This window comes from Sturnus vulgaris, chromosome 25 (genome assembly GCF_052056855.1).
Source record: "Sturnus vulgaris isolate bStuVul1 chromosome 25, bStuVul1.hap1, whole genome shotgun sequence".
Lineage (NCBI taxonomy): Eukaryota > Metazoa > Chordata > Aves > Passeriformes > Sturnidae > Sturnus > Sturnus vulgaris.
This window is the reverse complement of record NC_142267.1, coordinates 6,060,307-6,085,761: the sequence shown is the minus strand read 5'-3', so window position 1 is coordinate 6,085,761 and position 25,455 is coordinate 6,060,307. Positions and strand designations below refer to the sequence as shown.

Genomic DNA, 25,455 nt, shown 5'->3' with positions numbered 1-25,455 from the left:
TCTAGATCAGGCAGTGTTGGCTGTGAATACCCAGGAAGGCTGACATCCTGGGAGCCATCCCAAAATCTGTGCACATCCTTTTTGGGGACACCTCCCATTTTGGGATTCACTGTCATGACAAACAGCCATTACCCCAAGTCCAGCCTGTCCTGACTGTCACCATTCAGCCAGGACATATCAGCACACCCAGGACTTCATGTAGCATCAGAGGGCATAAGGAAGGGCCAGACTGAGAGCTGACATGTTCCTGTCTTCTAGACAAACGAAAGGGAAGCTGGAGGCTCCTTTGATTTCCTTATTTCTTTATTTTTTCACATTTGTTGCTCTCCAAAGCCCCTCGATTGCTCTTTTCTGCACCTCCCCCAGATAAGTCTTTGTAGACTTATGCAGTCCTCAAATGCTCTTCTCCTGTGTCCCACAACATGTCCCACCCTCCAGCCAGTAACTCCCACCAGTGTTCCAGAGACATTTTATGTCCCTGTTTGTCCCAGATTTCCTGGCAGGCACCAGGGAACATGAATGGTGTTATGTGATCAGAGACTTTTCTGCATCTTCACAAGGAAGGAGAACCAGGGTGCAATGTCACCCAGAGTGACACCCTGAGAGGGCTCATCTCTTACAATAAACACAATGTCAACAGGTTTTTGGGCGTCATGGGACTGAAACCAAACCAACAGCAGCCAAACACTCTGGCCAAGAGAACTGGCACTGAAATGGCGAAGCTTTCCCCAGTTTTACCAGTTTCCCAGGAGGAACTATGGCAGCTTTGTCCTACAAGCTGTGGGAAAAGATCCTATTTGTCACCCTGGAATGGACCTGCTTTCCCAGCAGAGCTCGTTTCTCCCACAGTTTGGGGGCTGCAGGGCACAACATTTTCTGACTGCCTCTCTGGGAGCACTTTGCTCCCATATTTCAGATTTTCGATTTAACCAACTGCTTTTCTTACATCTTCATCAGTAGGTCCGATAATTAGCTGGAAGTGATTGGAAATTGTGGCTGGACATTTTTATATTCGGCTTCCTGTTGTGCTCATTCCCTGCTCCTGCTGACTCCTCTCTTCCCATGTTTTTCCACAACCTTTTGCCAGCAGGATGCTCTCACATCTCACCCACGGTGCTCAGGTGGAGCTGAAATTAAACGAGATGTGCCTGCCCATCCCTAGCAGAAATATCACTTCTTGGAGGAATAAATTGGGCTCTAAAGAGGAGCTGCTGCCAGGCAGAGCTGGCACCAACCCACAATCCTGATAATTGGGTTGGAATCGGGAATGGCTGCCAGGGGAGGCTCAGCACCTGCCCAGAGCAGTTACAGCCAGACCATGAGTGGGAAGGAGGGGGAGAAGATGCTCAGCCTGTGCTGTGGCACTGGGCAGCACCTGGGCTGAAGAGAACAGAGTGAGAATGAGGGAGGAGTGCAGGAATTGTGAGAGACAGACACTCCAAGGACCCCAGAATCAATTAAGTTGGAAAAGAGACCATGGAGTCCAACCCATGACCTGACACCACCTTGTGACCCAGCCCATGGCACCGAGCAGGATGTGTGACATCTCTGTCAGAGGTTGCATGGCACAGGTCACGCCAGGCTTGCAAGATCCACCCAAATTTCCTCCAAGACATCTGGAGGAGCAGCAGGACTGTCCTGATGTGTAAGCATTCTGCCTTGTGATAATCTTTGTGTCTTGGCTTGGGGTGAATGCCCAGAGCTCTCAAAATGCCATGAAGCCAGGAACCTTTGTGTGTGCAGTGGCAGGTCTGGGAGACTCCCAGTGTTCATGGTAAATAATTAGACCTTTAATTACAGGTTGCATGCACCATGCCAGTGATAGCTTGTGACTGTACTTCAACTATGCTGTATTTCCACAATTCCTGTCTGTATGTGCAAAAGGGCCTCGAATCCTGCTCAGGGGAGAAAGGGATTATTTTTTTCTTTCTGTTTTTATATCTTTGAGTGTTTCTGAGCATGAAACATTGTCTTGGGTTGCAATGCAGGATGTGCCCAGCAGTGTGTATTCTATCCCAGCTGTTCACCCAGCTGTTGCAGTGTTCTTTATCTTCCCCACAGCCCATCCTCCCTCCAGGAGATCTCTCCTGTTCATGGCCATGCAGTCCCAGGGCAGGGCTGATCAAATTCCATCATCCCATTGGGAGATGCTCCAGCCAGGGCAGGAGCCGAGCATTTCCTACCCAGATCAAAGGGGAGATTTGGAACAGCAGAGCAGCCTTTTCCCACTGGATCCCAGAGGAAAACCAGAGCCTTCCACATCATCCCTGGAGCTTTGGAGGAAAACTGCACCTTGTGCAGGAGCCCTGCTCCAGCAGAACCAAATCTGTCACTGCAGGATTGCAGCCACCATGGAATGGGACTGCACCAACCCCTGACTGACTGATGGGGTCAGCTTGGATTCTGACTCTGTCAGTGTTTTGGGTTTGTTCTCTGTAATACTGGATTTCTATTTTAACTTTTCCTAGTAAAGAACTGTTATTCCTATTCCTATCTTTGCCTGAGAGCCCCTTAATTTCAAAATTATAATAATTTGGAGGGAGTGGGTTTACGTTTTCCATTTCAAGAGGGCTCCTGCCTTTCTTAACAAATGCCTGTCTTTCAAACAAAGACAAGCATCAATTTATTTTTATTGTTTTTTTTCATATTTTTTGTCAATTTGGCTAGTGCTGGAGACTGTAATATAACTGTATTTCAGCTCTGTCAGTGCAAGAATTCTACCTGGACCATTAAAGTCATGTTTGGTCACTACCATGAGGGGCTGGGGTGGGTGTTCCAGAGCACAGCATGTTGAGGAAAAAGCACTTTTCAGGACAATGAGTGGATAATGTGAGTTTGGGGGATATGCTCCACTTCGGGCTCTGAGAGGAAAGGGATGAAAGGTGAGGGCTCCACGGGCTGGAGTGACCAGAGACAGAGAGCTTGGAGCAATGAGGGCTGGGGATAAATGGGGCACAACTGCAGAAATGAATGGGAGAAAAATCCTCATAAATGAGGTATAGCTGCAAGAGAGAATGGGAGCACAGCCATCCCTTTCTGCATGTCAGATATCAGTGTGATCCTCACCTGAGCTGACACTCCTGAAGGCAGAGTCCTTCCAAGGAGAAGGGGTTGTCATAACCAATGTCATGTTAGAACAGGACCACAACAAGAACCACCTTGTTGTGTTTTGAGCTATTGATCTGTGAACCTCTTGTCTCCAGGGCAATGGTGACGAGCAAGTTGAGAACTTGTCCTTACCTGAGAGCAGATTCTGGAAGTGTTTCCCTTCCAACTGAAGAGATGCTCGTGACAGCAGGGCCTGGGTCCATCCCAGCCAGCTGGGGGCTGGGGATTTGTAGAGTGTGACTCGTCAGTTTATTCCAATTATACCCTTTGATGTGAGATGAATCCACTCCACTGACTGGAGTCGTTAAAACTCACTGAGAAAGGAGTTCAAAGGGTTCAAAGCTCTGAGATGTAGGTGTTTATATTTTTCCAGATTATTCTCATTCTTAGTGGCCCAGAGTCTTTTAACTTGTGGAGTAACTACAGTTTTAGGGACACTATTACAATATTATGTGGTTTCATTAGTGCTCCTTAGGGCAGAATTTGCTCTCTTAAACCAATAAAGTAAGTTTTGTTCTTGTCTGTTTTGGATGCTGGGAATGTTAATGAAGCATTTTCTATTTGTTTGGTTCCCTGATGAGCAATTCTAAAAACATTTTTAAGCACTGTGTTTCCATAGGCTGTTGCAGACACATTGAGTCACTTTTTAAAGCAGAGATTCAGTGAAAAGTGAGCAGATGGGCAGATTTTGCATGTTTGTTGTACGGATTGTGGAGCCAATCTCTGACATGGGTGAAATAACAGTGAGATATTTTTAAATTCAGCAGCAAGTGTACACAAAAGCTTAAACATTATTCAAAGTGGTAACTTAGATTCTGTAAAAGTTCAAGTAAAAAAAAAAAATAAAAAGGTAAATTCACAAAGAGCTGTTAAAGCTGGTGTAAAACACCTGCAAACTGAGTCAGGTCACCTCCTCCTCCCCCTCCCCGATGACAGAGCTGGCACTTCTCAGGATGCTGCTTTGGCACAAAGGGGCAGAAAGAAGTTTGGACTCAGGATTGTGACTCTGGCTGCTCTCCATGACTGACAGGATCACCCCAGAACGCCCCCTTGTCCTGTCTGCCATGCACAGCCTCTCCCAAATCATCTGTACTGATCTTCCATGGTCTCCTTTTCCCTCTCTGTGTCAGGGAAGGGTTCTGCCCACACTGAGCTCTTGTTCACCCTCCCAGGGTGAGCCAGGCTTTGGTGAGATGAGCTTTGCTGCAGCTCAGGAAATGAATTTGGCTCAGGAGAGGCAAAGAACATAATTTGCTGTTAATGAGAATGAATTAGAGCCCCCAAAATGTTGGTGAACAGGTGTGAGGGCGACTCACTAGAAAAGACTTCTGATGGAAAACTAAAACATGTCCAGCTCTCCATCACACAGATGGAGGTTGTCCAGGGTGGTGTTACCTCCTGGCCAGTAAGTGACATGGGATATAAATCCTAATTTTTCTTGGAAGCTTTTGAGGGTAAACAACCACTTCTTTTGTTTCAAAGCAAGAAGGACAGCCCCACACTGGCTCGTAGCCCTCACACAGAAGAACCAGAATTAGACCACTCCAGGATCTTGCAATCAGACATCACATCCCATGGGCTTGGCTGTGCCAGGAATGTCATGGCAGTGATATTGCCCTCGGGAAATCAGCACCAAATGTGCCTGTGCTCCTCCCTCTGGGCATGACCACACAGGACAGTGGCATTTCCACAGGTTTTATTGCTGTTGCTATAGCCCAGACTAAATGCTTGAACATAGAGCGTTGTACAAGGAATGGGATGTGATCATCTACCAAGTCCAGAGGAAACCAACACAGCAGCAGTTCTGTAAGGCAAGGTTTGCACTGTTCCATGTGCTGATCAGGGAACTGAAATTATCTGAGAAAAGGCAGGGAATTTCTGGGTCTTCAGTGATGGCCTCTCTACTCAAAACTGAAGCTGAAGAACAGCCCAGAGTGAACACACTGAGAGAACCAGAGAGAACGGAGCAGAGAGAGCTTTTTTCTCATCCTCTCTGAGACACACCCAAGAGTCTTTGTGGAGACCACCAGCAGCAGGGCATTGCTCTGCAAGAGGATACAGCTCATACCAGAACATGCACTGGGAAGGGTCTTTGATTGTGCAAGTTTCTATAAGCCCTTTTGCCCTGTTATACTCTCCTCTGGATTTCCACACTGTGCAGCCTCTGCCATGCCCTGCAGTTTGGATATTCACTTTAAGGTCAGAACTATCCTGCCCTGCCCCTCTGCTTGTTTTTATTTCAGCTCCACCCAGGGCTGAAAACACAGTATCCCCTAATTTTGAAGAGACATTGAGGAGCCAGGACTGTGCATTTGTGATAGTCCTGTCTGCCCCCGTGTCTGACACTGTGCCCATCACAGTGAGGTGTGCTGGCCATTGACAGCACAGAATCATTGATTTACTGAGGATGGAACAGATCTGCAAGGTCATCGAGTCCAACTGTTCCTCCAGCACTGCCAGGGCCACCACTAACCATGACCCCAGGTGCCACATTCACACATCCTTTGAAGACCTCCAGAGATGGTGGCTCTACCACTGTCCTGTTCCAATGCCTGAGCACCCTTTCTAAGATAAAAAATTCCCAATATCCAACCTAAATTTCCCTTGGTGCAACTTGAGGCTGTTTCCTCTTGTACTGTCCCCTGTTCCCTGGGAGCAGAGCCCTCCTGGCTGTCCCCTCCTGTCAGGGAGTTGTGCAGAGCCACAAGGTCCCCCCTGAGCCTCCTTTTCTCCAGGAGCTCCCTCAGCTGCTCCCGGTGCCCCAGACCCTTTCCCAGCTCCATTCCCTTCTCTGGACATGCTCCAGCCCCTCAATGCCTTTCCTGTCATGGGGAGCCCAGAACTGACCCAGGGTTGGAGGCAGGGCTCCCCAGTGCCCAGCACAGGGGACAATCACTGCCTGTCCTGTGTCACACCATGGCTGGGACTGCCCAGGTGCTCTTGGCCCTCTTGGCCACCTGGACACACCTGTGCTCATGTCACCATCACCTCCAGGGCCTTTTCTTCCTGGGCAGGTGTCCAGTCACTCTGACCCACACCTGCAGCACTGCCTGGGGTTGGTGTGACCCATATCCCCTGTCGTGCCTGCCCTGGCATGGAGTGGGCACAGGAAGCAATAACAAAAATCACCAGTGGCTTTGCAGGTGCAGGGGCACTGTCCCCAAGGTGGCTCTCCCCAGGCTGATGCACTCCTCCCTCCCAGCTGCACAAACACAGTGGGTACGTTTGCACCCAGACATCCTGCCCAAAACATACAGAAAGGTTCCCACACATTCCTGAATTTCCACACCATGCTCACACACTTTCCTGGATACTGAGACTGTCACAGAGCTGAGTCCAGCTGGAACATCCCACCTCATGTTCCTGTGCCCCTGCTCCCAGAATGAGCTTCAGCCTCTACACTGCTCCAAGACCCTTTGAATGACCAGCCAAGGAGTCAAGACAGGACCACGTTGCTCTGCACTTTTCAAAGTTTATGACCCAGGAAAGAAACAGACCCTCACTTCCCAGGAATCCCAAGCAGGGCCTGGTGTCAGACTGGTGCCATTTTTTAGCATACAATGCTTTTGGCAAACCCAGGTAAGGGATCTTGTTTGTGAAAGACAAGCTCTTGAAAAGCCCTGGAAAAATCCTTGGACTCAAAAAGAAACATTTTCTGAGAGACCCAGGGAATTCTCAGCCCTTTGATGAGAGCAGTTGATCACCACAGTGGTCATCAAACAGACAATATAAGAGTGGACACTTCAGTGCTCTGCTTTTTTTTATGGCATCCAAACACATCCATCCAGCACATTCCCACTTCTTTTTCCTGCAGGTATGTCCATGTGCCAGCTGGCCTGTTGTGCACTGCTGGGGGCCAACAACAAGTCAATAAAGTTGTCTGAAAAGTGGGAAGGATTTGTTTGGCAAAAGAGTCATTTGCCTCCATCCTTCCCTTTCGAATGGCATCCACAAAGCCACGCAGGCAGGAGAGTCTGGTAAGACACAGATTCGGAGGCAGCTCCCAGGAGTGGAGGGAGGAGCAGCAATGTTTAGCTGTAGAACACGGGCTTGCGCAGCACTCGCACCACGTTGTAGGTGTTCAGCCCCGGGGCGTCAAAGCCGGGGGACAAACCCTTGCGATCGAAGGGGTAGAAGTTGAAGAGCTGCCCGTTCTGTGTCTCCAGTGAGATGGAGGCAGAGCCCAGGTGCAGAACACACGGGAACTCCTTGTCAAAAACGACTTGGAAAACGCGATCCTCCAGGTGGTGGAGCTTGATTGTCCGATACTTTTCGGGGATCAGCTCTTCCACGTGAGGCCCAAACTGCTGCATGACCAGCACCCCACCTATGCCAACTTTGATCTCATAGAAAGTCAGGTTGGAATAGGTGTAGTAGCCAACGTAAGGGATTGGGTTTGGAGGAGGAACCAAGCTTTTGTCGGCCTCCCTGAACGCTGTCTCCATGGCAGGGATGAGATACTCGTATGTCTGAGTCACAATGTCCCCACCCTGAGGCCTGGGCCCTGCCATCAGCACGATGAAGCTCAGGCGGAGCTTGGGGATGAGGGAGAAGGTGGCTGAGTACCCATCAAGGTCCCCATCCTTCCTGATGACATCATAGCCCAACTGCTCGTTAATCTCCCAGGGCGTGCCCGTCTTGTTAGCGAAGTATTCAACAGAGCACTTGAACAGGGGCGTCAGCATCGTCTTCACCGTGTCGGGCTCCAGCAGCCGGCGGTGGTACGTGCCCAAGAACACCATGGCCAGCTTGGCCAGGTCGGCAGCTGTGGAGTACATCTGGCCAGAGGGCCGGTACCAGCCCAGGTCGTAGAGCGGGGCCGGCTGCTGGCTGCCGTAGAAGCCCACGGCCATCTGGGAGCGGACGGGCGCCGTGATGTCGAAGCCGGTGTCCTCCATGCCCAGGCGCTCCAGGATGTTGTCCGAGATCCAGCGCTGGTACTGCCCGTCAGCAGCGTGCTCTGCCAGCACGTGGGCCAGCAGGGAGAAGGCCAGGTTGCTGTAGTGGCATCTGGGAAGGAAGAGGAATACATTTGTGGACACACACATTTAGAGAGCTGGGGAATTACAGTTTGGAAATTCTTTTTCAGGCCTGGATTTTTCCTGACTCTCAGCTCCATTCCCAGGCTGACAAGCTGACTGCAGCTTCAGTTAGGGAGGAGTCTCCCAGGGTGACAACACGGTGACAAACAGAGTGGAATTCATCACCAACATTAACCCCTGGTGTCTTTGCCGTGGGACACATCCTGAGGTGCTGTCCCAACGATGTTTTTCCCAATTGTCCAATGAGCTCCTGTCCTGTCCTGGCTGCACTAACACACTTTAAATCCGGGCTGTCTGTACAATAAATTGGCCTTTTTTCCCCAAAGAGCTCCGTGTGTGTTGCTGTCCTGTCTCTCTCTTTGCAGTGCAGTAACCACATACATTGGGTGTTGCAGTGTGTTTCTGGTTAATGGTGTGTTCTGTTATTGCCCAAGTTAATGCTGTGGTCAAAATTACACCCTCCCACCCACCCTGTCAATCTACCCTGAATTCCCTGTCAATCCTGCTTTGTGCCAGCCCCCTGCTTGGAATTCCCCTTTGGAAATCCCCTAAAACTGGATGTCTCATTAGTCCATGTGACCCAATTTCCCCCCTACCTCCCTCATTGGACCAAGCCTTTTACCCCTCCCCAGAATTTCTCCGATTTGCTGATGATTTGTACCCTCTTCTTGAACCTCCTCCATATTTCAGCTGTTGCACACTTACATTTTTTTTTCTTTTGCCCCCAAATTCCCTAGAATAATAAAATCCTCTTTTATCCTATGCAAAAGACCTCTCCCTCCTCAGAGCACAGAATGACAGCCAAACAGACCACAGGGAAATTGCTCTAGCCACACCTCAGGTCATCCTGCTCCCTGGGGTGTGACCCACTCTTGGCACAGGCCAAGTGGCAGAGCCAGTGCAGCTCTGGCCCTGCTGCATTGGGATCAGCAGTTATCAATGATATGCAAAAGCAGTGGCTGGGTCTCTCTTCTTTAGGGAGAAATTCACATTTTATGGAATGACAGATGAAAGGGAAACAGAGAAAAGCTGTGTGTTGTTGCCATGATTTGTTGTTAAGTCAAGAAAATAACATCATTTCAACCCTGATGTACAGAAAGAGCTGAAGATGGAAAATAAACATCTCCTCTATATTTGCATAACCTGACTTGCTGTTTATAATTGTTCACCATCCCTTCTTTTTAAGAGCAGCATGGAGAGTTCCAGGTGCTCACCTTAAAGGTCTCAAAATCCTGGGTAAACCTCTTTGGGGATTTGCCATTGGATAATCACTTAGATACCTAAGCTACCTTAAGATGGTAAAAGCACTTAAAGAGCACTTAAAAGCCCACAAAGCAGCATCCAGCAACGTGGAGTCATTAAAGAAACCTGAGTACTCCAGTCTTTAATAACCATGAAGTGATTGAAGTTTTCACACTTGAACGAAGTTTAATGGCATGAAGACATGAAGGGGCATTTTTAAAAAATACATTTTCAAAATTCATTATATTTTCAACCCATTATATTTTCAACAATTTTAATTGTGTGAAGCCACACATCTCATTGAGACCTATTTTGATCATACATTTGGTACCACTTCAACCTTTTCCAGCTCATTTAGTTGAATAAAACATGGTGAGCATATGTATTCTTACCCTAAGAATAATCACATTCTGTATGTAAAACCTTGTATCTGAAATGGAGCTGAATTTCAACATAGAAAAATATGTTAAAACATCTATATCAGTGAATGGGAACTTCCTTTGGGAGAGTGATCTGTTAGATGGGAAACACAACCAGGAACAAGGAGAGAGAGTGAAAACTATCAGTATATCAATTAATATTGCTTGTTGAGAGATTATGAGGGGATGTCCTTATTTATCTTCATGGGGATCATAAAATAAAGATACCAATAGAGATAAGTTACAATAAAGATATAAAAATACCAAAGAAGATGATGATATTAAAATCCTAAAATCCTTTAAGGACTATCTGTTGTAGCCTCCTACATGACGTGGGACAGAATTAACACAAGTGACTGGTAGATCCTCAGCCATCCTGGGTAAATTATTTCACACTGTAATTAATTACCAAACAATTTTGCAGTCTTAGAAAGTTTCTTCCCAGTTAGTTTGAATCCTTTCCCTCATCTGCTCTCCACAGGATCCTGTTGAAGGCTGTGGGGAAGTGTCCAAGGCCAGGCTGGACAGGGCTTGGGGTAACCTGGGATAGTGGAAGGTGTCCCTGCCATGGCAGAGGGGTGGAAAAAGGTGACCTTTAAGGTCCCTTCCAACCCAAATCAGTCTGGGATTCTATGATTCCATGATATTTTTGGGTGTTTGCAACCTAGGTAACAGACATTTAACAGGCTACAGGAATTGAAACTAGCATCCAAAGACTTTTTAGATAATTTAGAGAAGCACAACTCACAGACATGATTTTAACTGAAACCTGTGATGATTTAAAATGTTTAAATTAAAGTGCCTTTCCACTTTTGAAAACCTACATCATTTAAGGCTCATTAAGTGAAGTACAGCAGTTTAATTTGGCTCATCTGGGCTTAAAAAATTTAAACCTAATCCTGACACCTCCAACAGTGTTTTTTTTCCCCAGCCTGTGACAGGTGTGTGGGGAATGCTGAAGCTCCCTTTGGGAATGGCTGCCTTTTATCTATGGCCATGGAGGCTGGGGATGGGGCTGAGGGTGGAGAACACATCCAGACCAAAATCTCCTAAATGAATTTATCTGACCTGGTTCCTGGGTCAGCCACCAGGATGTCATCTTTGAGCAGGGTGAGGGCGTCCTGTGTGCTGCCCTTCCAGAGCAGGCTGGTGGAGCGCAGCCTCCGGGGCAGACCTGAAAGAGAGAGAAACCATGGGAATGATGGCTCTGCTGAAGAGAGAACAAGCATTCAAGGGAAAAATGGAAGCACCAGTGGTGCTACCTCAACATTAACTCTGGGCTGCTGCATCTCAGTGAAAATGATGAATGATGGAAATTATCCTGGATCCCCAAGTGTGGTTTGGAAGAGAGGGGCAAATGAGGTGTTGGAAATTCCCTGTATTCTCTTGACTCCAAATGTGTGTAATGGCCCCTTTTAACAGGATTTCCTTCTCTATACTTTATCACAGAGGGCCTAAACTTCTCTGGACAACTCCAGGCATGGCCTAAAGTGTTTTTATCTTCCCCCTTATCTTTAGTAACTTTTATTCAGGATTTCTGAAGATAGGAAAAACCCAAAGTTCTTTCCACTTTTAATTATTCAGGGTTTCTAAATGTAGAAAATATCTTAGTTCTTCTCACTTTTTGATCCTCACAGAACATGGATTCCCTAAAATTTTTTGGTCAGTGCTTTTTGAATCACCTCAGCTCCTCTGCACAGGATCTATGGTTTGCCTAGGCCAGAACCTGGATCACTTTGGGAATGGAATCCTTGCTGCCATTTGCAACTTTGGTTTTGGTGTGGGGGTTTGGGAGGAAATTGGGAAATGTATGTTTCTGACAGAAAAACGACTGACAATTGTGTGCTCAGTGGCCATGCCTTAATCATGGATTCACTAAGGTTGGAAAAGCCCTCCAAGATCATGGAGTCCAACCATTAACCCAGCACTGCCACATCCACCACTAACCCACGTCCCCAGGTGCCCCTTCCCACGTTTTTTAACACCTCCCAGGATGGTGATTCCCCCTGAGCAATCCACCCTGAGCAATCTTTGCCAATGCTTTACAACCCTTCCTCTGAGAATTTCCTAATATCTGATCTAAGCCTCCCTTTGTGCAACTTGGGGCCTTTTCCCCTTGTCCTGCACCCTGGCAAAGCTGAATGAGGCCCCATTTTTGTGGCAGCAGCATTTGTTTTTCTCAGCTGGCCTGAACTTGGCATTTGAGCTGGAGTGAGAGCATTGCTTCTGCCCTGCTCTGGGGTTATTTGTGCAGCTGCATGACCAGAGAAGAGATGCACTGACATCTCCCACTGGACAATGGGCTCCTTCATTCTGTACTTGCCCCAATGGCAGCAAAGAAAATGTTGGAGCAGTGGGAGAGTTCAGTTCTGTGACAGCAGTGCAGTGTCTCCTTGAGGTTCATTGGAAATGATAAACCAGAGCATAATATAATCCAGAGTCATTGATTTCTACCTCATGGGCTGCTAATTGAAGTGACAAGCACGTTGTTAATAATTTACAAATGCATCCCATCCTGTCATTCGTGTGGATTTGAAAATCATGGCCTTAACAAGCTGGAGCTTCCCTCCAGCAATGGGCCCACAGAGTGCTAAGGAGAAAAACCTTTGGAGTTGCTTCTGTAATATGCAATGGAGAGACCAGATAATGAGGATCTATTACAGATCAGTTTCCACTGGAAGAATTTAGATGAAACCCACTTTACAATATGTCATGCAGTGGCTTTGATCCCAGTGCTAAGCAGAATTTATTCCTTTCTGGGGTTTGACACACAGCAAACGGAAAGTGGAACTGGAACATTCCTTTGATTTGCAGTTGGGATTTTGAAACTGTGCATCTCCTTCTACTGAATTGTCAGGGTCTTAAGGGCTGGTGTGTCCCATGGGGGTGCTCTGGGAAATTTGGGCCGCATTCTAAAATCCAAAAATACACAGAGGTATAAAAGGAGCTGAGCAGGGGCACAAATCCAGCACAGTGATGGAAGCAATGGCACAGTACAAGCAATTATGCCACGACCAGGTACCCTTTTGGCTTATGCTCCTTACAACATTTCTGGGCTGCACTTCACACCTCCCGGGGTGACAGGAGCAGTCAGAGCAGCTTCAGGTGCTCATGAGAGTCAGAGGGGACCAGGCAGAATTGGTGCCCCTGAAGACAACATCAGGCTGGGTAGAGCCACAGCTTGTCTGCAGGGAGAGGGGCTGGGCAGAGATGTGGCCACTGGCCACTTTGGGTTGTTTATCTGCTTCTTTCCAGGTTTGGAAAGCCCTCGTTTTCATATTGGCTTGCTCCAAATGATGCTGTACCCCATCCTGAGGTCCTGCAAGTTGCAGATATGCTATTTTAATTTTAGGTTTCCTAATTTTAGGGTATTTATTCCAATCTGGAAAAATGCAAATGTTACAGAGATTAACCAAAATACCACACGTGATATCAGCAGTCTCTTTGACTGTTTTGTAATCTCTCAGTCAAGTATTAGCAGCTTTGTTTCTGAGAAAGTTTAAAGTTCTTAGTCCTGTGAGCTCCTTCTCCCTTAATATAGGAGTTCCCCAATTCTTAAGGTAGCAGCAGATTAACACTTCTCTGACAGCAAATGCCAAGCTATTAATAGCTCAGGAATCCTGGATCAGGAACCACACTGACAGCTAAATTTAGCTCAGCAATCAAGGTCTTTCTAGTCAAAGCAAAGAGATTTGACCCTCAACTCTACATCTCAGAAAAATGAGAGCACTCTGGAGTAGAAAACACTGTTGTGCAATTGGAGACTGATTTCAGGTCATGCTATGGAGGAATCCGTGTTCACCTGAAAGGAATCTGTGTTCACATATCAGAGGAAAAGACTCCTCATCCTGGCCCCTTTCCTGGCAGGTGTCCTGGCCAAGTTTCCTTTGAGCACTCCATGAAGTTGCTGCCACCCTGCCTGATCCCTGATAGGTGCACAGTGCAGGGTCCAGACTGGGAAACAGCCTCCCAGCAGCCTTTTTTATTCCTGGAATATGGTCTGCTGTCTCTGTGGTGTCTTTCCAGGGCAGAGAGCCCCAGGGCCACTCAGGTTGCCTTACCTGAGAGCTGACTGGCCATTCTGCGCAGGGTCACTGGGGATGGCTTCAGTGGCATCGAGCCTTTTTCCAAAAAAACCAGCCCATCTGCTGTGTATCTCTGCTCTGAGTCCCTGAGCCTCCCCAGAGGGTTCTTAATAACAAAGTTCTGGGCATAACGCTCCAATGGGTCATCCAGGGATGTGACTTTTCCTTCCTCCCACAGCTTGTACAACATAATAGTGGGGAAGATCTTGGAGACACTGGCAATTCTGTTAGGGAAGAAATATTTGGAGAAATTTGGCATTAAGAAGCTCATGAATCAAGAGGAAAGAAGAGATCACCCTGATTTTACATGGCACATTTGCTCATTCCAGAGGGAATGGCTAAAATACAGGTAGGAAGTTTGAATTAATATTCTTAAATCTGAATCGTTATAGACTGCAAATAACCCCTGTCTGTCCCCAGCAGTGCAGTGGGCTGCTGATCTCTCTATTCACTTGGCATTCATAAAACCACATAAATTGTAAATTACTGGTTAGTATATACCATAAAAACTCTCAAGTAGTTTATTGGAATTTTAAGGTTAAAAATCACAGAATCATTTAGGTTGGGAAAGACCTTTAAGATCATTGAGTTGGACCATTTACCCAGCACTACCGAAGTGTCCCTAAATTCCAGGTGTCCACATTTTCCAGGCCCATCCAGGTGTCCCTGTGGCGCAATCGGTCAGCGCGTTCGGCTGTTAACCGAAAGGTTGGTGGTTCGAGCCCACCCAGGGACGGGCACCCGACCCCTGGCCCATGGTGGGGCCTTGGAACCAGACCTTGAACATCCCTCCCAACCCAAATTATTCAATGGTTCTGGAGGAAAAACTGCACGAGGTCATTTTACCATTGTACAGATGGGGAAGAAACAGATAATCACAGCTGCTGAAGCTGTCAAAAATTGTTCATTCTGAGTGTAAGATTTTATAGTCAGAGTGCAGCCCATGTTTCTTAGATAACACAGTTCTAATTCACTGAAAATTCATCTTTAAAGGAAGGAAGCGTTTCCTTCATCTTTCTTGGTTTTCAGCACACATTAAGAGCTTGATTCTGTCTTAACCTAAAAAATAACAGCCAATATGAGTTTTGAGTTTGACTTCACTGGGATGATGAATAAGCTTATGGGGTCTACTTTATATGTTCTGTAGATATTCATCCCAAATGTCAGGTTTTTTGTCAGTTTTTCCTAAAATGACATTTATTATTATTTTTGGAGTCCTGTGGCACTGTCTCCTCTCTGCTCTCCAAATCTGTGCCAGCTCTTGGTCTTCAGGTTAGTGCCCTGGACATGAAGCCCTTTCCATTTAAGGAGTAGTATGTTTTCAGGTTCTTTAGGGTCATTGCTATTCCAATTTAAAATATTGCCAGAATTAAATGAAAAAATGTCACAGTACAAGCTGGCTTGTTGCTGGGCAATTGATTTGGCCATACATGGGAAAAGCAGCCTGGTGTGACAGACAAACCTCCAGGGAACAGTGATAGGACAGCTTTGGAACCAGAGTAGGGATGTGACCCAATGAGTTCCAGCCTAAGCTGCAGAAGCTATTGGTCACAGAGCTGAGCAGCCTAAACTTTCAACCAATCATAAGTGCTTGCCCAGGAACATTAAGAAGGGTATTTAAAGTGATGTTGAGAACAATAAAGTGCTTTTTGTCACATGAATCATAGAATTCTGTGTCTCTGTCTTCGACTTGGCACCAATCAATGTTACAAAAAAATACACAAATAAATCCAAAGTAACTCAGTAAGCCACCAGCATGTAATAATCTGGGAATTTACTTTGTCTCACAAAGTTCCAGCATAAGCCAGCAGAGATTCCTGCATAGACCTGCAGTTTGTGATGGCACCTCCACTGCCAGGTACCAGCTCTCCATAGCTGTGTGTGCCCTTTCCTGGCTCTGTCACCTGGCCAGGTGTCTCACCTGTAGATGGTGTATTCATTGGGCACCCCTGAGGCGGGGTCAGAGCCGTTCTTCTTGCCCAGGTTGCCCGTCCAGAGCACGGTGTCGTTGTAGATGACGATGGCAGACAGGGCTGGCAGCCCCGAGCTGTGCATCCTCTGCCGCAGCATCTGATCCACCTGGCCACGGAGGGAACCCATCAGCTTCCAAAGGAAGGGTCTTACAAACACCCAGTCTGTACCAGGCCCAGACAGTCAGAGCAATGCTGCAATGCTGCTGCAATGCTGCTGCAACGCTGCTGCAATGCTCAGAGCACATGGAGCCTGCCAGAAGTTCAGGCGGTGCTAAAATGTCAGATCCATCTCATACTGAGGATTTAATGACAGTGTACCCTGCCCTCTTCCAGTCAGATGCAGGTCCCTTCCCCTTCCCCTTCCCCTTCCCCTTCCCCTTCCCCTTCCCCTTCCCCTTCCCCTTCCCTGGAGTTATGTACAAGCAACTTTTAAATTTTTAAACAGAGGTGTGAGCAAAGCCAGCAAAGAAAGAAAGGAACTGGCATAGGCTGATGAATTGGAACCTGAGAGTACCTGAGGCAGGTACATGAGGGCTGTCTAATAGTGGAGCAGATGCCAAGAGCCATTATATTTTGCTGGTGGACGCTCACCAGACCTCAGGATGATGTTTGCCATCCCAGCTCATCCTCTGGGCAAGAGAACTGCTCGCTGACCTGTTCACTGAGGGAGTTTTACACATCCATTTCCAGGTTTGCCTGTTCTCCCCCTCCCCAACTCCCACCTCCTTCCCCAGGGATGTTCAGTGGCAAAATCCTCCATGTCCCCTGTACCCCTGGAGAAAAGCAGCCAGGAGCTGTGTGTCCCTCTGGGCCCCCTCCCCACAGACCTTCTCCAGTGCTTCCTTCAGGATGGGGAGGGGGTGGTCCAGTGGCACTGGCTCAGGATAGCGGGGACACATCTGCACAGCTTCTGACCTCACTTCCATCACGGATGGATCTGGAAAACAGTTTGGGGTGACACAGGTGACTTCCACAGACATGGGGACGAGCTTGAACCTCACCCAGCAGCCACCACAAGCTTTCTTGCTTGTGTTGGCCTAAGGGACACTTCTCCATAGGGACAGCACCAAATTATTTCTGTCTGATGTAAACCAGGGCTGGCACTGTGCCCTGTTATTGCTTATTCCAGCATGGGATGGACACGGGATGTACTTCAGCTAACTCTGCAGCCTGGGAGAGTGAAGGACTGGGGCTGCAGAAAACTCTGGGGTGCCTGGCAGTGGTTCAGCCTCCCTGGAAGGGCCTGCCCCTGTCTAGAGGAAAATCTGAGCTGGGGTTCAGGAGAACAGTGACAAAGAGCCACCCCTCGTGTATCATAAGCTCAGAAATGGGGCCAGGGGTGACCTGTGAGTGCCACTTGAAATCCAGCACTAACAGCACTTGGTAGGTCCCACACCTACTCCATTAGTTGTCTCCTGAATCAGCTGCATCCTCCACATCCCACAGACTGCTCAGATTTTTGTGGCTAGCAAAGATCTTTAAACTCAGAGAGAGATGGGAACTCCCTTACTTGGAGGCACTATTTTCCCAGCTGATCCCAAAGTGTTCATAAATACAGCGACCCTGCACTCCCAGCTGGAGACAAATGCCATTTTCTTGCTTGCCAGGTGAATATGAAACATCAGAAATAAGGATGAGGAGAGAAATGGCACTAGGAAATCTTGGAGATGGACACGGATGGATGCACACAGCCTTCAGGCAACCTGGTACTCTGAGAAAAAAATGTGTGGTTTGAAACATTTTCAGACCTTGGTCTCTGAATACTTCTGGCACCTTCGTTGTGGATTTTATGCAACCTTTTAGCTACTTAAAACTCTGATCCACTGACACTGTGTATATTTAATCCTTGTCCATGCAGTGCCTGGAGTGGATCACTTGAGTTTCCTGTAATCAACAGAGGAGCCCATGGAGATGCTCCAAGGGCTGGAGCCCCTCTGGAGCCAGGCTGGGAGAGCTGGGGGTGTTCTCCTGGAGAAGAGAAGGATCCAGAGAGACCTCAGAGCCCCTCCCAGGGTCTGGAGAGGCTGCAGGAAAGCTGGAGAGAGACTTGGAACACGAGATGGAGTGATAAGGACACAGGGAATGGCTTCCACTGCCAAAGACAGGGATAGACGGGATATTGGGAAGGAATTGTTCCCTGTGAGGGTGGGGAGGGCTGGCACAGGGTGCCCAGAGCAGCTGTGGCTGCCCCTGGATCCTTGGAAGTGTCCAGGGCCAGGCTGGACAGGGCTGGGAGCAGCCTGGGACAGTGGAAGGTGTCCCTGCCATGGCAAGGGTGGGACTGGATGAGCTTTAAGGTCCCTCCAGGACAAACCATTCTATGATTCTGTGATTCCATGAGTTCTACTGTGAACCAGGGGGCATAAGCCAGGGCAAAGATTTGGGAAATAAGAAAGAAAGCAAACTCTGAGGCTGAAGCACAAGGTATAAAAAACCCCTGTTTCTAAACTAGAGTAACTAATTGGAGTAACAACAACAACAACAACAGATAAAGAATCTAAAATAAAATGCCTCCTTAGCAGTTATCCAAATCTAGGCCAGACTGATGGAGCTTCTTTGGACACCAGCAGAGGGATGTGGTACCTCCATCAGGTACCTCCACCAACCCAGCCCTCACCTCCTCCCTGGCCTTGCTCTACTGCTCTCAGGGGAAATCTGTGTTTGGGAAAGTGCTCTTTGGAGACAAATGGGAAGAAAGATTTTACTAATCTTCCAAATCTCTGTGTCATACCACTGATGACTTAAGTTTTAAGTTTTTCTGTTCTGCTTGGGTGGTGAAGACAAAACAGTCCTATCCCAGCTAAGGCCTCAAGGACAATTTCTTCAAACTTCAGGCCCTAAGCATAAACAGCATGAAAAGAGGAGGGAGGGCAAGCAGGCAAGCAAGGAGGATGAAATTTCATTATTTGAGGCTATTAATTGGACAATTGACTCCTGCATGCAAATGGACCAAAACTATAAAAATGTGAGATCTTGTGACCAAGCTCTCTTGTGCTTCCATCCTGGAGCCATCCAGGCAGGGCCATCACTGTGGCACTGGCACTGCCAGGGTGTGGCCTTTGAAAGCCCCTCAATAAATACCCATTTTATTCCTCTTAACTCTGTCTAGCCTCTGTTCCAGCTCCTCTAGACATCACCATGTGATAAATGTGATTCGTGCTAGCTAAATTGTAACTATATTAGCAAAATTGTACTCAAATCAATAGAAAATAAATGTTACAAAGCAAAAGGGAGATGAGTGAGACAAAGCAGATGGAATCCTCCAGATGTTAGAAGGGAGTAGTAGAAGGATGTAGGTTTGATAAGCAGCATCTAGAAATGGAAAGTTTTGACCTTGAAATGGGCCAAAATGGGATGAGATTCCAGGCATGGGACTCAATTAAAGTCTTGCTATGACAAACATCTGCTCAGTCACACAGGGCACATGAGCTACCTGCAGGTCACACCTCGGTCACTGAGGAAGATGAAGAGCCTTCATTGGAAATCAGACCCTCACAAGGATGAGACCCCCTAACCCATTAGTAGTGCAACACAACATAGAGACATAGATTTTAGGAATAGAAACCAGGAGGAGCTTTCCAGAAAATTCTGTATTAATATGTATTAGCATATAGTATATAAGTGGGATTTTTGGCCTTTATTGTTTGGTGTGTGAGGAAGGGCGAGCCCCTCCCTGTACCCCTGGTCAGTTTTGTTTCTGCTTTATACAATTATACTAAATTACTCACTGCCAAATTTTGTGTATTCTCAAATACATATATCTAATATTTTGATTATATTCATTTATATAATTGCTACTATTAAAAATTTGATTATATTCATTTATATAATTGCTACTATTAAAAATTTACTACTAAATCGAGTCTTGTTGTTTGATAAATTGGACAGATAGAACATCATTCATAACAACCACGAGCAAGGTTCAAACCCTGCACTCACTGGGCTCCAGCTTGGGGAGGCTGTACTGCCACAGGAAGCAGCCAGTCATGGCCACGGACAGCAGGAAGAGGAAGAGAACCAGGACATGGATCCACTTCAGCTCCATGGCCGTGAGCTTGAGCACGCTGCGGCTGCAGGGAGCCTGCTGGAATGGAAAAGGAATGGGAGAGAGAGAGAAAACACCCGTGTGTGCCAGCTCTGACAGGCCCCTGTGCTGACAATAAAGCTGCTGCAGGGACAGGACTCACCTGTCCTGCTGGAAGTGTCCCTGCCCATGGCAGGGGTGGAATAGGATCAGCTTTAAGGTCTCTTCAACCCAAACTATTCTGGGATAATTTCAGTACCATTGCTGCAGCAGGGCAGGGCAGGGCAGACCAGCCCATGTTGGGGTAACTGGAACCAGAAATGCCTTCCTGGCTTTCTGAGCTCTGTGAGCCATTAACTCTTCTCCCCTTGTTGGTTCTTGTGCAGCACCAACCACTCCTTTTGCCTTCTCCTCTCCCTGCAGGTGGGGCTCATCATCCCAGCCTGGCAGGAGTCTCAGTTACAGCTCTCACTTCCTCCCTTCTCAGCCACCATGACTTATTCCTGGATATCTTTCCAGTCCCTTTTTCCAGAGTCCAGCATCTGTTCATGGCAGCCAGACCATCTGAGCAGATCCAGCTTTCCTAGATGAATGATGGAATTTTTCACTCTGTGCTGCCCTTACCCTTCTCTGTTGTGCCTGTAAATTCCATTCTATCACGTACCATCTGTAAGCTTGGCATTTACAGATGCCATGTTTTGGGAAACTGCCTGATATTTGAGTGTGTGCAGCTCTCACAACACTGGAGACCATCCAGGTTGGTGAGAGAACCAGATCAATGTTGAAGAAAAACAAGGAACAGATGACAAATGAGGAGGTGCCTGAGCCTGAGCTGTGCTCCTTCACTGCCTGCAGGAGGTCAGGAGGGTGCTTTTGAAAGTTTGGCAATTAATGTTATAAAACATATGGCCTGCCATTTGCATCCAATATGCTCCACATTCCTAAGCTGTTTCAGGTTGTCTGGACTCACTTGTAGGATAGACAGATTGAAATATTCCCTTTAGATTTGCAAACAGCCTTTTTTCCCCCACTCTGTTTTTGAGATACAGGATAGTTCATGCAAAAGCTTCTGCAAATCATCTGAGCCTTGTCACTCACAGGGAATCTGCAGAGCCTCACCCAGACTCACACATGATTCTGTGGATCCAGCTGGGTTTTCCAGCCTTCACTGGAACTCTGGGTTGCAGTTCCACTTTCTACATAATAACAGGATAACAATAACAATATATCATAATTTTTCCTGAAGGCCTTCAGCCTAGTCAGGCATTCCTATGGGAATTTCTGAAAGCAGCTTTTGTCAGGTTCTTCCATAACATAATTAAACTTCAAAGATGGCTTAAGACTGTGCAGGTGCCCACAGACCCAGTCACACCTGAGCACTCCAGGTCCATATTCCAGCCTGTGTTTCTAAATAGGGGAATGCCATCCTGACACCAATCCCACTTTTCTCTGGATATACCAACCTCCTTCAGGGCCTTAGCAGGCAGGAGATTCCATCTCTCAAGGAAAAGCCTGTGCTGAGATCTCTTTAATCCCCCCACACTGGCAGGGCTCAGTGTGTGTTCCAGGATGCCACCTGAGCTGTTTTCCTGCAGTGAGGAGTGGGACAAGGCCCTCTGCCCTGGGGTGGTCATGGCGTGACTTCCTTGCATTTAGTCCCATCTTAATAACTTAATAATTGACTACACCAATTTTCAGTTCCTCTGCCCCTTTTTCTGCCTCTTTCCCTGCTTCACTGAGAAGCCCTGACTCCTGAGTCCCAAAGAACAAGGTGAAAAGACTTTTTTCTGGTGTATTCCTCATCTCACAGACTCCAGACTCCCTGGGCCACCAGCTGAGGACACAAAGATACCAACTTTGAGCTCATCTTTTAATCCAAACTCATCCTTCATTCCAAACTCCCCTTTACTTCATGGGAACCATGAGTGCTCTGAATGGCTTTTTTTCCTTCTCTGCCCTGTGATCCAGTGGGAATGCAAAGAAACCCTGACAATACCATGGACTACAGACAGAGATCTCCCTTTACTGATGGGACACCAGATACCTGAGAGTGTGAGGAATATTCATCCACCCCAGGAGATGCTCTACCCTCCCAAATACCTTCCAGGGAAACCACCACTTTTCCCCTGCGCCTGCGAGACTGTCGGGCAGGCAGATGGATACATCCCTATAAACACTCATCACAATTCCCACTCCTGGACCTGTCTGCTCTCACCTTCCTCTGGTTTCCCCCTCACTCCGTGTCTCTGTGGCTGTCACTGCTCACAGCCAGGCAGGGGGAGGGGACACTGAGCCCTTAAACACATGCAAATGGATGCAAACACATGCAGGAATGAACGCACGCAGCTTCCCATGGGGACAGCTTAGCAGCAGGATACATTCTTTTTTTTTCCCCTCTGAGCTTTGCAAAATTAGGATGGGGAGAAAAACTGGGGATTCCCCATGGACCACCCAGGTCACTGTCCTGCCCCACCAGGTCAAGGCACAGCTCAGCAGGGATTAGGGAGAGCAGAAACACCCCCAGCCCCTCACGTACCACCTCCAGGAGCTGCCTCAGTCCCAAAGGCTGTTGTCTCTCGTCCAGGTGTGTGGGCAGCTCAACAAACCCATCCTGGCCAGCCTGAGCCCCGGGCAGGGGGGAGCAGGAGCCCTCAGCATCTTCAGAGGCAGCTCTGTGTCAGGGGCAGGTGCTGCTCCATCACCTCCTGGAGCAGCCGGCTTTATCTCCCCAAGAGTTCTGCTCCAGGTTTATCTCCCCAAAAGTTCTGCTCCAGGTTTATCTCCCCAAGGATTCTGCTCCAGGTTTATATCCCCAGAATCCTGCTCCAGGTTTATATCCCCAAAATCCTGCTCCAGGTTTATATCCCCAAGAGTTCTGCTCCAGGTTTATCTTCCCAAGAGTTCTGCTCCAGGTTTATATCCCCAAAATCCTGCTCCAGGTTTATATCCCCAAGGATTCTGCTCCAGGTTTATATCCCCAAGGATTCTGCTCCAGGTTTATCTCCCCAAGGGTCCTGCTCCAGGTTTATCTTCCCAGAATTCCTGCTCCAGGTTCATCTCCCCAAGGATTCTGCTCCAGGTTTACCTCCCCAGGAATCCTGCTCCACGTTCATCTCCCCAGCATTCCTGCTCTGGGTTTCCCCATCCATTTGGCCCATCCAGCGAGTGCTGCTGATCTCCCCCGGGAAAGGAGCTTAAGTGACAGGGACAGGATGGCGTTTGCACAGGAAAGTGCCTGAGAGATTGGATGTTAATTCTCCCTAATGCTTCTGTGCCATGTGTGTGAATCACAGCTGAAACCAGGAGGGCTTCACCATCTATTTATAGCAGCTTCATCTCCTCCTGACATCTGAGGCGATTAAGCAGGAGAGGACCAGTCCCTGAGTGCCTCCAGTAGCCCCGGGATCTGCTCAAGGGGAGGGGACGTGGGGATTTAATCCGGGAGCTCAGGCACTCTCTGGGCTTAATCCTGAACAGCCTCGCGGAGTTCCCCACAGTGACAGACAAGGGAGTCATTCCCAGCTCCCAGGCTCACAGGACAGAGATGGAGCTGGGATTTCTCCCCCCTTATCTGCCAGGATAGAGGGAGGTGCACAAGGGGATCCTTACCCGCAGCTGCAACCCCTCCATGGCTGCTCAGCAGGCTCTTCTCATCCCTCGTGCTGCTGGTCGCCACAAATAAAGGGTTTATAAACCCCTGTGCTGGAGAGAACAGAGTTGGTGCAGGAAAGCAGCAGTCAAAGAGGTGACAAAACCCCCATTAACAAAGGCCTGCTCAGGTGAGCAGAGCTGCAGGGACAGACTGGCTTTGGACAGGGACATGGGGGTTGGAAAGAGGTGATCTTTGAGGTCCCTTCCAACCCAAGCCATTCTGAGATAACCACAGTAACCACAAAAGTCCTCAGCCACACCTTCCCTCTCTCTGACAGCATCTTGTGTTTTTACCCCCGAGCTCTGGCACTTCCCATTTCCCTTGACCATCCTCACCTCCAAACACAAGGACCTGAAGCTTTGAGACCTTCAGGGCTGACACATTTTCACTGTGGCTCCTTCACAGGCTCCTTCCAGCCCCCTGCAAGGCTCCTTTGTCTTGTTCCCTCTACACAGCCAACAACACCCCCTTACCCTTGGGAATCACACCCACAGCCAGGGGACTGCACGACAGGATTGGGAGTGCCAGGATAACAGCCCCACCACCACCTTTCCCATAAAATCTCCCATAAAATCTCCCTCATCCATCTACCTGGCACAGCAATTCAATCCCCAACCCCCCAAAGAGAGCTCTTACCAGCCTTGCTGCTACCTCCTGCTTCCAGCTGAGGAATTTGGGGCTGTCCTGCAGCTGCAGATGTTAAGAGCATCTGAAGCACTAATCCAGCTGCCAGCCTCTCTGAGTACAGATTAATGGGCCAGGCCTCACCCCTCCACAAGCAGCACAGCATCTGTCCAGGGATGCAGCCAGAGGGAGGATTGCTGGTGATTTCCTGACTCCAGTGGTACTGCAGAGTGGAAAATGGGGAGCTGTGGTGTGGGGAGCTGTAACATGCTGTGAGCTGGAAATAAATTATATTATATTATAATTATATTATATTTATTGCATTTTATTGCATTTTATTGCATTATATCATGTTCTATTCTATTCACTTTATATAGTACCTCATAAATGCTCTCCAAAGAGAAGGGTGTGGTTATGCACCCAGTCCCATTCCAGATCCAGGGGCATTATGCACCTCAGGGGATTTATTCCTTCCCATCCTATTCCTTCTTCAGATCCTCAGATCTCCTCAGTCCCATCCCTTCACTCCAGTATCTCCAACAGCAGCCCAGAATCTGACAGTGCCCAAAATATTCAGTGGAGCCATGGGCCTGTGACCCAGAGCTGTGCCCAAATTTTGGGGAATGTGGCTGCTGATGACCTCCTGGCTAATTAGAGTAGATCAGGCTCCTCATGGTTTTGTTGCTCCCCATTTCTGGGAGCTTTGATTTCCTTCTGTCCCTGCTAACAACGCTCTTTATGGTGGCTTCATGCCCACTTATCCCACACTTACCAACAATCCCTTCAGCCTGGGAACCCAGTCAGTGCCTCAGAAATGTGAGTCTGTGCTCTCAGAGGTCCCCTGTGGTGGCCACTGCCCTGCTGGGGCTCCATCTCTGGTTATAAATGGCCAGTGTCCTCCATGTGTGCTTTTCTGATAGACCTGCTGTGCCAAAGATTCTTTTCCCAATTTTGTATTTCCTCAGTTAAAGGCATCCCTTTCTCAGTGCTGAGTCTGTTTTCCCATCAGAACTAAGAGGGATTTAAATCCTGTTCTATGTGTGCCTTGTGCTGACCAGGGGAAGCAGCAGGAGAGGAGTTCAACTCCCCCAGCACCCAGTAGAGAGAAGCTCACTCCAGTATTGTCACCAAATCGATGGATGGAATCTCAACACTCATCCCTCGGTGCCCTGGTCCTGGTTCTGACCAGGACAGGGTTAATTTTGACAGTAGCTTGGAAGGGGCACGGCCAGGACCTGAAGGTTGCTCTGTACCAGCTGCTGGAATTGCTGGGAGCAGGGAAAGGG

General features: G+C 48.0%; 1 protein-coding gene, 1 long non-coding RNA gene and 1 other non-coding gene across 3 annotated transcripts; 2 read left to right on the top strand and 1 right to left on the bottom strand.

Annotated features, from left to right (window-relative positions):
- Positions 1-262: 262 nt before the first annotated feature.
- On the top strand, positions 263-8,312 carry LOC148221258 (uncharacterized). Its single transcript, XR_015808412.1, has 2 exons — positions 263-7,085; positions 8,198-8,312. It is a non-coding gene; the product is annotated as an uncharacterized LOC148221258 (long non-coding RNA).
- On the bottom strand, positions 4,794-23,147 carry LACTBL1 (lactamase beta like 1). Its single transcript, XM_088178725.1, has 7 exons — positions 22,430-23,147; positions 19,809-19,953; positions 16,697-16,806; positions 15,818-15,975; positions 13,873-14,120; positions 10,880-10,985; positions 4,794-8,118 (listed from the first exon to the last, which is right to left on the bottom strand). The coding sequence occupies exons 2-7, from the start codon at positions 19,912-19,914 to the stop codon at positions 7,140-7,142; spliced, it is 1,707 nt and encodes a 568-aa protein (XP_088034851.1). The 5' UTR covers positions 19,915-19,953; positions 22,430-23,147; the 3' UTR covers positions 4,794-7,139.
- On the top strand, positions 14,559-14,632 carry TRNAN-GUU (transfer RNA asparagine (anticodon GUU)). Its single transcript has one exon. It is a non-coding gene; the product is annotated as a tRNA-Asn (tRNA).
- Positions 23,148-25,455: the final 2,308 nt, after the last annotated feature.